This window comes from Dermacentor silvarum, chromosome 1 (assembly GCF_013339745.2).
Source record: "Dermacentor silvarum isolate Dsil-2018 chromosome 1, BIME_Dsil_1.4, whole genome shotgun sequence".
NCBI classification, from domain to species: Eukaryota; Metazoa; Arthropoda; class Arachnida; order Ixodida; family Ixodidae; genus Dermacentor; species Dermacentor silvarum.
In genome coordinates, this window is record NC_051154.1 from 138,144,496 (window position 1) to 138,156,926 (window position 12,431).

At 40.9% G+C, this 12,431-nt stretch overlaps 1 protein-coding gene across 2 annotated transcripts in view; it reads left to right on the forward strand.

The window, feature by feature from the left end:
• Positions 1-11,181, forward strand: part of LOC119436105 (transforming growth factor beta regulator 1) — a 28,224-nt gene extending 17,043 nt beyond the window's left edge. The window contains exons 4-5 of one of the 2 annotated variants that reach the window (XM_037702850.2): positions 3,429-3,636; positions 11,057-11,181. In XM_037702850.2, the coding sequence (XP_037558778.1) occupies positions 3,429-3,618 (190 nt within the window). In that variant the 3' untranslated portion in view covers positions 3,619-3,636; positions 11,057-11,181. Of the gene's footprint in view, positions 1-3,428; positions 3,637-3,766; positions 4,151-11,056 lie in introns of those variants that run through there. The other variant, XM_037702851.2, reaches the window with a different exon arrangement.
• Positions 11,182-12,431: the final 1,250 nt, after the last annotated feature.

Consider the following 12,431-nt stretch of genomic DNA (forward strand, 5'->3'; position numbering starts at 1 on the left):
ATTGTCCTATTGAGCAACAATGGAGAGGAATTACAACAAATGATTGAGGACCTTCATCGAGAAAGTGCAAGAATTGGGTTGAAGATGAATATGCAGAAGACAAAGATAATGTTCAATAGCCTGGCAAGCGAACAAGAATTCAGGATCGCCAGTCAGCCTCTAGAATCTGTAAAGGAATATGTTTATCTAGGTCAATTACTCACAGGGGACCCTGACCATGAGAAAGAAATTTACAGAAGAATAAAATTAGGTTGGAGTGCATACGGCAGGCATTGCCAAATCCTGACTGGGAGCTTACCACTGTCGTTGAAAAGAAAAGTGTACAATCATTGCATTCTACCGGTGCTAACATACGGGGCAGAAACTTGGAGGTTAACAAAGAAGCTCGAGAACAAGTTAAGGACCACACAAAGAGCAATGGAACGAAAAATCTTAGGAGTAACGTTAAGAGACAGGAAGAGAGCGGTGTGGATCAGAGAACAAACGGGGGTAGACGATATTCTAGTTGACATTAAGCGGAAGAAATGGAGCTGGGCAGGCCATGTAATGCGTAGGATGGATAACCGGTGGACCATTAGGGTTACAGAATGGATACCAAGAGAAGGGAAGCGCAGTCGAGGACGGCAGAAAGTGAGGTGGGATGATGAGGTTAGGAAATTCGCAGGCACAAGTTGGAATACGCTAGCGCAAGACAGGGGTAATTGGAGATCGCAGGGAGAGGCCTTCGTCCTGCAGTGGACATAAATATAGGCTGATGATGATGATGATGAATCCCTCAACAAGAACCAAAAGAGTGACGGTTGCCTCGTCACTTAGCTTTTTTTTTTTTTTTTTTTTTTGTGCACCTCACTCATGTTGAAGTCACGGAGGCTGCGCGGTTTGAGTAAAAAGAAGGGCGCGCGCAACCACGACTCGCCTTTCCCGCTGCATCACAACAAAAGACACGCGGTCACTGCTGCACAACGAAATCACACGTGGCTCCAAGCCGATAACACGCCATCGTAGCCACGCCAATGCGTCCGATGTTATCAGATTTGACGCTGACTACGCTAAATTGAGGTCAGACGACCGCCAAACGGACGGATGGAAATACCGGCGAGCATTTTCAATCCGGACAGCGAGCGGAGGAGCCCGGACTAGGCGAGGGCGGCACGTTTTGATGACGTGCGCGTCACGTGATACGCCATCCGCTGCAAAAATTCCTCCTCCGTCCAGTCGTGTGAATCCACCTTAAGAAGCAAGATTCCCCAGCGAAATGTCCCCAGATTTCTCTCAACGTATGGGCCTCGCTGCAAGGAACTGCTTCCGCGCTGCTGCCTGGCCTTTTATTTTGTGTCCTTTTTTTTACTTAGCATTAGGAGTGCTAAAGTGCAAAAAAGTGAATTGTGGGAAGCCGGTCACGTGGTAGAGGTAGAGAGAGGATGGGAGAGCTTAGAAGAGGTGTGTGCATACCTGCGTGTGTGTGTGTGTTATAGTGCAACTAACGGTGGTCAGCTCCGGACCACCGTCAGTTGCACTACGCTCCTTGAAGATGTAGGACGTGTCGAGTGAGCTCCTGAACAACACTTGGCAATGTGGTGAACATGGTTTAAATAATGGACCTCAAAGAGTTGCAACTTAGTGCTAACATATTTCTCTTGCATTTAGCGCTAAATCGCCACTTGCGCCGGCGCCATGACAGTTGCTGTTGATTGCGGTGTGCAGCCCAGTGGTCGAATCGCTGAAATCAAAAATAGCAAACTGAAGGTGCAAGTGGTGAGCGAAGGCGCATGCGCTGAGGGGACTCAGAGAAGAAGAGGCTAGGAGAGGAGGAATGTCGCTACCTTAAGCCTATTAAAGGGGCTTACACCCAGTGACTCAATGGGAACTACAGATGTTGCGGTGCTTCTAGTGAGTGGCAAAGCAAAGTCAATCATGGGCAGTATCTTGGTTTGAGTTATAGTTGGTACTGTTACATTACCAAGACATGTCTTTGAATAGCTCACTGTGGTGTTCATTAAACCTAGCTTCTTCACAACTTCTGTCAGTAAATACCTCCAATCACTTAACCAGCACTTAGTACAAAAATAGTTTGAAAATTGTCTTTAGGCTGTTTTTTAATGCTTCTTTAGTGCTGTAGAATGCAAGGGTTTGTGACTGTTACCCCACTTGCATATTAATGCTCTCAATATAATTTGCATGCTACAGACTGCTCCAATAATAATATATACATTGTGTTTCAGCGAACACTTTCAAAAATTCTTAAAGGTTGCCTGTGGCAGATAGCACAATTCTAGCTCATGAGCTAGTCTACTCGAAGAGGCGGACATTACTTGCTCAAGAAATTGAAATGCATAATCAAATAATTAACAGAAATTCACTAATGAAGTTTTTAACTAATTACCTGATTGCCCATATTGCAATTTACAAGTTGTAGCCGTGGAGTTCGCAAGGCGGATCCACTCGGAACGAATTCTCGGGATGACACTAGTTTCGAGATATTAATTCCCGAACTTTGCGGAGAAATACATTGGCGTTCCGGTTAATTTTGTGCTTCAATGCAAAAAGCGACGTTTTGTTAAGAACCTAACTGGAACGCCAATGCATTTCTCTGCAAAGTTCGGGAATTAATATCTCGAAACTGGTGTCATCCCGAGAATTCGTTCCAAGTAGATCCGCCTTGCGAACTCCATGGCTACAATTTGTAAATTGCAATATATGCCATCAGGTAATTAGTTTAAAACTTAATTAGTGAATTTTTGGTAATTAGTTGATTATGCATTTCAATTTTTTGTGCAAGTAATGTCTGCCTCTTCGAGTAGACCAGCTCATTAACTAGAATTGGGCTATCTGCCACAGGCAGCCTTAAATAAATTTTCAAAGTGTTCGCTGAAACACCCTGTATGTGCTACAGACTGCTCCAAAATCAGAATTTGTCGGCTCCAATTTGCCCAGAATGAAGTTTTACCTCCTCCAAAAATTGTTACAAAATGACTTTGGGCATTCCTACCCCTGTGATGTAACTACTGCTTTGTTAATGCTTCTGCGCTGACCTGTCTAGACTTTTCGAGTCGGGATACTTGAAGTGCTAAACTATGGCCAAACATTAAAAAAAATCTTATTGAACTTCCTAGTCAACAGGAGTGTTGTACATAAAAAAGTATTTGCTTTGATACAATGCAATGACCTATCCATTTGATTAAATTTTCCATTTAATGTATTTTCTTTTTGTTTAAAAATTTATTGGGAAATTGTGGCTTTGCTATAATATGATTTGTGGAAAAAGCAAAGGCAAGAGGATGTAGTACATTTCAAAGTCTTTTTTTTTTTTTCTCTAATCATAAATATTTAACTGTGGGAAAAAAATTTCACTATTAGCACTTAACAACATAGAACCTGAAAGCGTAGTGGTGCTCTTTAGTTCATTATAAAATGTTTCTTTTTGACAGATGGGTGCGCTTTGAGGTATCACGCAGTGCAACTGATGAAACTGAGCGGCTGGACAGTGACCCCTACTTGAGCTATGCAGCCTTTCGACAGCTGTGCCTTCAGCCACGACTAGCTGCCATAGCTGCAGCATCTGAGCCTAGCCTGCCTGGAGGTGTGACCATCAAACAGGAGCCACTAGACACTGTGTAGGCACGTCAAAAACACATAGTAAGATTAATTTTCATGGAGGTGTTCCAATTTCCGCACGAAAGGACGAGCTGAGCTCGTCAAGGCGTTCTTGCAAAAAAGACGAAACGATAAGCCCAACTCATGCAGCTCTATTTTATTTTTCCTGCAGCCATCAAGATGATTTGAGCTCGTCCGTTGCTCTGTGCTTGTTGCAAACAACACCAGATTGCACAAGGCGCTTGTTGAAGAGCAAAGTTGTGAACATAAACTTTTTTGTTTTGTTGTTGTGTCGCCAGCCGTCTATTTAAAAGGTGGCTTCCTTTGTGGGGTGAGTGAACGCTTCAAGTCATGTTGAAAAGAAAAGAAAGCGTGGTGATTCGGAGTGGTTAGCTTCTTCAAGTGAGAGCGATGTTGTGACACAGTGTGTTGTGTCGAAGCATGTAAATAATGAAAACCAAAATGTGCTGTGAAACCCACCTGTGCACAATGAAGCCTATCTTCATTAAAGTGTAAAAAGTATTTTTTTCTAATAAACTTTTATTTCTGACGCAAACTTCTCGCTCGGTCTGCTCATACAAAAAAAAATTTCATCTTTTTTGGAAGTTTTTACATTTCTTTATTGCCCTTTTTATTTTTTTATTGTTCTTAAACAGAGCTAGGGAGTGACAAAGGAAGACATACACCAACCAAATAAAACTTTAAAAGCAAGACGAACAAGACTTTTGTATGGAAGCCAGAAGGTCTTGCTTTTAAAGTTTTATTTGGTTATTGTACGTCTTTCTTTGTCATGTTTCATCCCGACCAGACGAGCTTCCATCGAACTCTCGATTGCAGAGCTAGGGAGTACCGCAGTGAATGAAAAGGAGATAAACCCAAAATGGGGGCTGAATTGCTTCTTTCAGTTTTGCATTTGTGTCTGTTGTGGCTAATTACTACATTCTTATTCTGCATTGCAAAAATATTACAAGCTTTAGCTGTTGAAAAATGTGAAAAAAAAAATTATTGTACAACTATTCTGACTTGGTTAGTTAACACGAAGAATTGTCATGAAAAGTTGTAAGATCATAAGTGTTCCTGAAAAGAGGCATTTTAAAGCCACGTTGACCAATGGGGGCCTTTGCTACTAACTGTTCTGAGTGGGCTTAATACAGGGCATATATGTATATACAGGGTGTTCCAACTATCTTGCACCAAGATTTAAAAATATACAAATGCCACTTAACTGTACAGAACCAAGGTAATGTTGTTTTCCATCGCTTGGAGATACTCAGATTATTTCTTGCATTCTGCCTAATTACATAATTAGTTTTAATTAATCGACTTCTCAAATATTATAATTAGATGAAAAGTGGCAATGGGAAAATTGTACAGCAACATGGACAAGTCGCGATACAGCTTTCTGTTGCTGAATACGTGCTCCATTAAAGGGTTTTTCCGAGCGTGAAAGAAGCCCGCAAATACACTCAAAATTGTCGCGCGACTGGCCGCTCGAGGCACTTTGCATGTATTCTCGGACTTCTTTCACGCTTGGAAAAACACTTTTATGTAGCACGTATTGAGCAGCAGAAAGTTGTGTCGGGAGATTTTCATGTTGCTCTGCAATTTTCTTATTGACACTTTTCATCTAATTATAATATTTGAGAAGCCGATTAATTAAAACTAATTATGTAATTAGGCAGAATGCAAGAAATAATCTTAGTATCTCCAAGTGACGGCAAACAACATTACCTTGGTTCTGTCTAGCTATGTGGCATTTGCTTATTTTAAATCTTGGTGCATGATAGTTGGGACAGCCTGTATAATGACTTGTGACTTGCATACTAAGGTTCACAGATGAATAACACAAAATGAAAGATGTGCACAATATATCACATTTTTACAGGAGTGGGCTTGAATACAGGGCATATACTTGGTTATCATTTTTAAGTTTTACAGAATTGTGCTATCTGCCACAGGTTATTTGTTAAATTTCTGTAACAGTTTAAATTGATAACCCGGTATATGCCCTGCATTCAAGCCCACTCCTGTAAAAATGTGATATACATATTGTGCACATCTTTCATTTTGTGTTTTTGATGGTGCACAAGCCTCTACTCTAGCCTAAGTTCCACAAATCGATGTGTTTCCTTCCAACTACATCACGCAACCGTTTGGGAACTTCTATGTAAGTATGCTAGTTGGCTTTCTCAACTTGTAAAAGTTTCAAATTAACAAGCATGATGTAAAAAATTTTCCATGAGTGAAATGAACTTGACACACAGATGTTGGTCTTTGACGTCTGTCATCGCAAAACCAATGGAGATGGTGACAGAGGCTGAAAATAAAGCAATGCAATAAGCAGGCAAAGCTTTACGCAAGGACCCTGCTTGGCCAACTGATGGAGACTATTAGTGTAGTGCATGAACCTTGTGAAATGCGTCAGTATTAGCTCCCTCTCCATCTGATTAAAAGGTTCTTCGCAGATGTATTCCAGTCTGATAAACTCATACATCAAAGACAGTGGAACTGTATATGGTAGTTCTAATGCCCTTCAGAAGGCCTAGGGGTCTGGTTTGGCATTGCCTAAAATCTACCGAAAGCTTTGCAAGTGCTTCACTATATCTGGTGTGATTCCTTTGCCATAACTGAACCATTTCATATTCTTCATTACATTTGAGCTCAGCACTTCTTTAGTCTCTGCTGTAGCCGACATATTTTCCTGTATTCTGCATCTGCTCTACTGACGCTGGCTGTGCATTTCTCTGGCCTGGTCATGGGGCTGCTTAGGGGCTGCGATGCAAGCTGTGTTGCTGACTGTTTTTAGTGAGCCGGCTGCTGCTGTTGCTTGTGCCAGGAATGCCATAGTATAACAGCACCTTGACCGGCGCCGGCATTTGGCTGCATGTTCTCGCCATCACCCTGGTCAAAGCCACTTCGGGGCTGTGACACAGGCTGCATTGCTGGCTCTTCTGAGATTTAATACTGACCACGTCACCACACAAAAACCATTGCAGAACTCCCCTTAAAAGCTTTGCTGTAAATTCTTATTATTTTTGGGTCCCCCCTCATATCTTTGCTGCTTTCTGTAGGCAGCACAGCACTGGCCTGAATGTGTGCACATACTTTGTGCGCTAAGTATACCATTCACTGGGGGTTCCCAAACTTTGTGGCCTTGAGGAACCACATCAGCCTTCTCAGACTGTCCTGTGCAATGCTCTCTTTGCTCTCCTTTTTCTCACCAACGTGCTTGTCCATATCTTAACACCTATTGTTGCAATAAATGAACCAAATGACTGCACACATATGAGATAAAAATGAGAGCAAAAGAAGCGTGCACAAATTATTAGGAATATGCAAATATTCAATACTTTGAATATTGAGCATGAAATGCTTTTAATCGAATCATTTTGGCTACTCGATTTGTACTCAATTTGAGAATTCACTATTCAAAATTGTTGAATATTCATTTCTGTTCGAATATAAAGGATAAAAACACTTATTGAAGTCTCTGTAGTGAAAGACCATTGCATCAGGGACAGTTCCGAATGGTTCTATTGCAGGACAGTCGCAGATACTGCAAAGCGCCAGTTCCTCAGCAAATGCATGGAGCAGCCAACTTCTTTGTAATACCTTCCAGTCATCCAACAAGAATGCCTCGCCCTAATGCAGCCTATAAGCTTGTCTGTAATTAGGCAAAGTACTCATGTTTGGTCAAGCTTGTCCCAGCTTTGTTATTTGAAAGTACATTGCTGTAGTAATACCCATGACTCCTTCTACAAACATGACACTTGTGTGGCAACGTGCTATTCGCTTGCTTCATTACTGTCAATATCATTGGGCAAGATATACCTGAAAGAAGTTTATCATATACAAGCTCCTCAGTTGACCAGTTGTCCAGTCGTGAACGGCATTACATGCATGTGTCAAAATGGAAACAAGCCTGTCTTTACTAGGTGGACTGCACACAAACTTATCTTCCACTTTGTTTAAAAATAGTAGAGGTGTGCGAATAGTAATCTTCGAGACCAAATCAAATACAAATCAACTTTCGAATAAGTAACAGTAATTTTCTTCATTAATACAAAAAAAAATTATATCCTAGTGTTCATAATGGTTGCCAGATTCTGTCATAACATTGCACGTTAGGAAGCATTGTTTATTAAATGTCCAAGTGGGAGCATTCAGAATAAATAGGATTTGTTTGCATACCTACAATTCTTTGGAAAGTGCAAATGATCGCAGCTTAGAAGGAAAACTCTGGATCCTTAAGCAATGTATAGCATGCTCCACTACATAACTTCTTGCATTTTATGTATACGAGGTCTGTTGGAAAAGTATCCGATCTTTTTTTTTTTTTTTTATGCGAACACCTGATGAATATGAAACAAGCGTGCTTGCATCAGCCGACCTTCAACCTTCGTGCGCATGCGCGAATTTTTTTCCAGCCTGCCGATAGCGTCAGTCGCTGGGACGCAGCGTTTGAGTGAGCTAGTGCGCAGTGCTCTCGTCTGTTTTTTCATTGCAAGGAAAATGGTGGAGCGACTGGAGCAGCACTACTGCATCAAATTTTGCCAGAAACTGGGCGACAGCCAAGTGGAAACCATTCGGAAGATTCAGGCGGCTTTCGGTGACGATGCTATGAGCAGCACACAGATTAAGGAGTGGTACAACCGGTTTAAAGACGGCCGCACATCGGTGGAGAGCGAGCCACGCTCCGGTTGGCCATTAACATGCCGAAATGACCAGGTCATTGCCGAAGTGAAGGCTGTGGTGATGGGGGACCGTCGTGTGACTATCCGAGAAATTGCGGAACAGGTGGGCATCAGCACTTTTTCTGCACATTCCATTATGACCGAAGATTTGGCCATGAAGAGAGTTGCGGCGAAATTTGTGCTGAAGCTGCTCACGGGGGAGCAAAAGCAACTGTGCACTTGATTCAGACTTTGTTGGCGAAAAACCAGACTCCTGCAGTTCAACAGGCTCCTCTACTGCAACGACAGCTGAGATGAAGTCCATTCTGAAAGAGGGCCTTCTGGGAATGCTTCCAGCAATGGCAGCACCGCTGGGAGAAGTGTGTGGAGTCCCAAGGAGACTACTTTGAGGGTGATTAGGTTTCCAACACTCCGGTTATGCCAGTTTTTTTTCTTCGGCCAAAGGTCGGATACTTTTCTAACAGACCTTGTACTACTATGGCCGCCGGGATGAAATTTATAGCACTTTTGCTCCAATTATATTTGTTTGGACACACTACAGGATTTAAACTATTCAGTAACCTTTCGTAAAATATCCATATAACTATACGAATACCGCCTATTCAATTCAAAGACAATATCGAATAGGTCAATATTTAATTCTTTATTTGAATGTTCCAAGTATTCGTGCACCCCTAAAATTAAGAAAATGTTCGATGTTCGATTCATTACTTGAAGGCCGTTTCGAAGGTCACCTGGCCACGTGGGACTGCGGTGCACCTTGCACATACATGTCAAAATGCTTGTGTCTTTTTATTCCTGAAAAGGTAGAAATTATGGACGTGCAAATATTCGAAAATGTTTGAATATTTGGTTGGATACGAATATTCAAATCAAATCGAATATGTTGCTGGCTGTGTGGGAGTAAACACGGTTCTCAGCATTTGCTTCTAATCTAAGAATATTGTGGCGAATCAGTAGCAAGGGTGTTTTTTTGCAGTCCCACTCTCAGTTTGCGCTTATTGTTTGTCAGCTAGTGGGAATTACTGAATGTTCCAAGTTAACATGAGCCAAATACAGAATGCTTTACTTACTAGGCTTACTAGTCTAGTTTTTTAATATTGACAATGTAATTGCAATGTTCGAACATTAAAAATTAATCCACCTTAGTAAAAGCATGTGTATGCATGTTATTCAAAAATTTTGATATTCGCACACCCCTAGTAGAAATGCACGCAGCATGGAAGCAAACTAGCCTTTATGAACATGTACCGTGCCACTGTCAAAGTACATACCTGTACTGTGAATATTCTGTATCATCAGAGTGCTCAGTCTGTGTCGTCAGAATATCATCAGTTGTAGTTTGTATCAGAGTACCTGTACTGTGAATGGACCTGTACCTTCCAACTCATGAGTTGATCGCTCTGGGCAATCAGAAAGACCAAAGAAGAATAAAAAATATCTGGAAGACAGACAGCTGATCGTCACAATGCAAGAAAGAAAGAAAACGCCCCCCCCCCCTCGAAGGAGAAATCTCGCAAGGGTTCTAAGGGTGACATCCACAGAGTAGGAGAATTTTGAAGTTTAACACTTCTGGGGAGATCGTTCTGCATTCTGGCCAAATTTCATGTGAACTGATCCTCTGCAATAGTAATAATAAGCATGTTTAGATTCTTTCAACATTGTTTTTCTCCTTTTTCAATCTTTGGCCGTTTTCACTGCTTGGGCACAAAAACTTGCACTTAGTGTGACTCAATCTTAGCCAAATTGAATTTGGAGGGTGTGTAGTAAGGGTTTAACTGCCGCAGTTGCATGGAACTTCAGATTTGTTTTCGTTTGTTTCAGCCTCTATTAAGGGGAGATGAGGGTAGAAAAACCGCAATTTTCTCAGAAGTCGATTTTATGTTGTGTTGTGTTTTGTATTCCTCCAAGCCTCCTTTTTTATGTATTAAAAAATCAAAGTTGAGAATCAACTAGAAGAGTAAAAAATGCAAAAAGCACTTGCGGTGGCTCGTAAAAGTGAGAATTTACCAAAATTTCGCGCACACGGCATTTCGCTCCGCGGCATTGCCTGCTCTTGAATTTTTGCGGGGATCTAGGCCTAACCCTCTTCTCCCAGAGCCGACTTCAGCAGCGTCACATTCTTGCTGAAAATATGAAGAAAAAAAAATGGTTTCCCCGTCGAAATCTAGCGTCGTGTTTTTTTTATTTTTTTTTTTGTAACTTTCAAACATGTTTTTTTTTTTTCAGTTCTTCATTTTGTAGCATTTTTAGAGTTTGCGCACTAAATTTTGTCTGCTTTATGTAGTCTGATCATAATGGAATTTGGCATGCTTATGCTTTAACATGTCCTGGATTCAAAAGAAATAACTTTTAGAGCTTTCCACAAACATATTCCATAAGATAATTTAAAATGTGTCTTTGTTGGGAATGGTAAAACTGAAAATCAGCGTTGGAATTTTTTTCTAGACTAAAACAGATAAGTTACACCATATTTTTTGCTTTATCAAATTTTACTTTTCATTGGGAGCAATATGAGCTATTTTTAGTGTTTTTTTATGCTCACTGTTATTGCCTAAGCTTGCATAAAAAATGCATTGTTTTTACATATGCATGATGGGTAAAACATTTACCAAATGAGCTATCAAAAAACTCAAAGCAGATTTGAAAAGAGGAGCTCAAACTCTGTAAATGGTGAAAGTTTCATTGAGCTGTCGCAAGTATTTAAAGAAAAAGTTTTCCGAGTAGCATCTCCCCTTAGTGTATACTTATTTGCATGTATTGAACAGACTTGTAGGCTCTCACTGTTAGGAAGGCACTGCTTGACCAGGGGTGAAATCCACAGCATGTGCTCACCAACAGAAACCAACTGCCAGAACTGCATCAGGACAAGGAGAGCAGATGTCGAGCTTGATGGTATTTAGAGTACGGTTTAATAAAATATCTGGCACTGATGCCAGCTGCATTGTGGTTAAAGTCATTGCTGTGAACTAATTATATTGCTACACACGCATTCTTCGTAACGATCATGGCTGCATTTCTTGAATATTTGCAGGCTACATCAGAGGCAAAGGCAGAAAATTTAATCGTGTAAAAACTAGAATGACTCCAAAGTTGTGTTCTTAGCAAGGACATTGTGGCCTAGCTTGGATAGACGAGCAAGAATTATTTACTGCTAGCTCAGGGTTTGATTCTTTCACTTAGTGAGTGTTATTTCGACTGTGAATTTCAGGTGGAACATCTGTGTTTGCATGCTATCAATATTACCTGCACATTTTTTGGCTTGTTACTTACCAATAAGTGTAATCATGCCTAACACAAACTTTAATGAGAATAAGGGAACCAGGAGGCTTAATTTTTTCTTTAGACAACCACATGAAGCCAAGTAAAGCATAGGGGAAGTTATTTGTGGCTTTTAATTGAAATATAGAAATGATAAGGTAAACAAATGAAAGTGGACAAAACAATTTGCTGTCCGTGGCAGTCAAATCCACATCTTCCACTGTAGGCATATGATGCTTTACCAATTGATCTACGGAGACATCTGTCCTCCTGGCCACTTTCTTGGGAATATGCATATGTGTACCACATCTTACCTTGACAGTCTTAGCCAGTCTCACTTCATGGCCAGGGTGGCGGATGGGTGATAAACTTGCAAATTTTAAAAATGATTGAGGCTTTAAGAGGGACCCTAAACAATGTACAGCATGAAAGTGGTATATGCAATCATCTACAATGCAGTGTTTAAGAAGCTTTCCCAGAAACGTTTTTGGAACAGGTGAAGTAATTGCCGAATTAAATTCTGAAGCAATTAAATAAAGCAGTGTTCTTGCCATTGCTTTCTCCCAGTTTCCTGTCACCTTCTCTTCTAAATTTAATTTTTCTGGCACTTTCCACACATGCTTGTGACATGCTGTGGCTGTGATTTCCTATGGCAACTTTTGTGTAAAGCTTACCTTTATAGTGGAAATGCAGGGAAGCTTGATCAAGGAACTAGGGCTAGAACTTTGTGTAACACTGGTTGGTCCTAGTGTAGGCAGGTACACTAAGGGACATTAAAGGCAAACATTGGATCGGTATAGGTTGTTAGATTACTCTCTTTAAACCTTTTCACAATTTCTTTCATGCCAGAGGATGACTTAGTTGCAGAGAATATTGCAACTG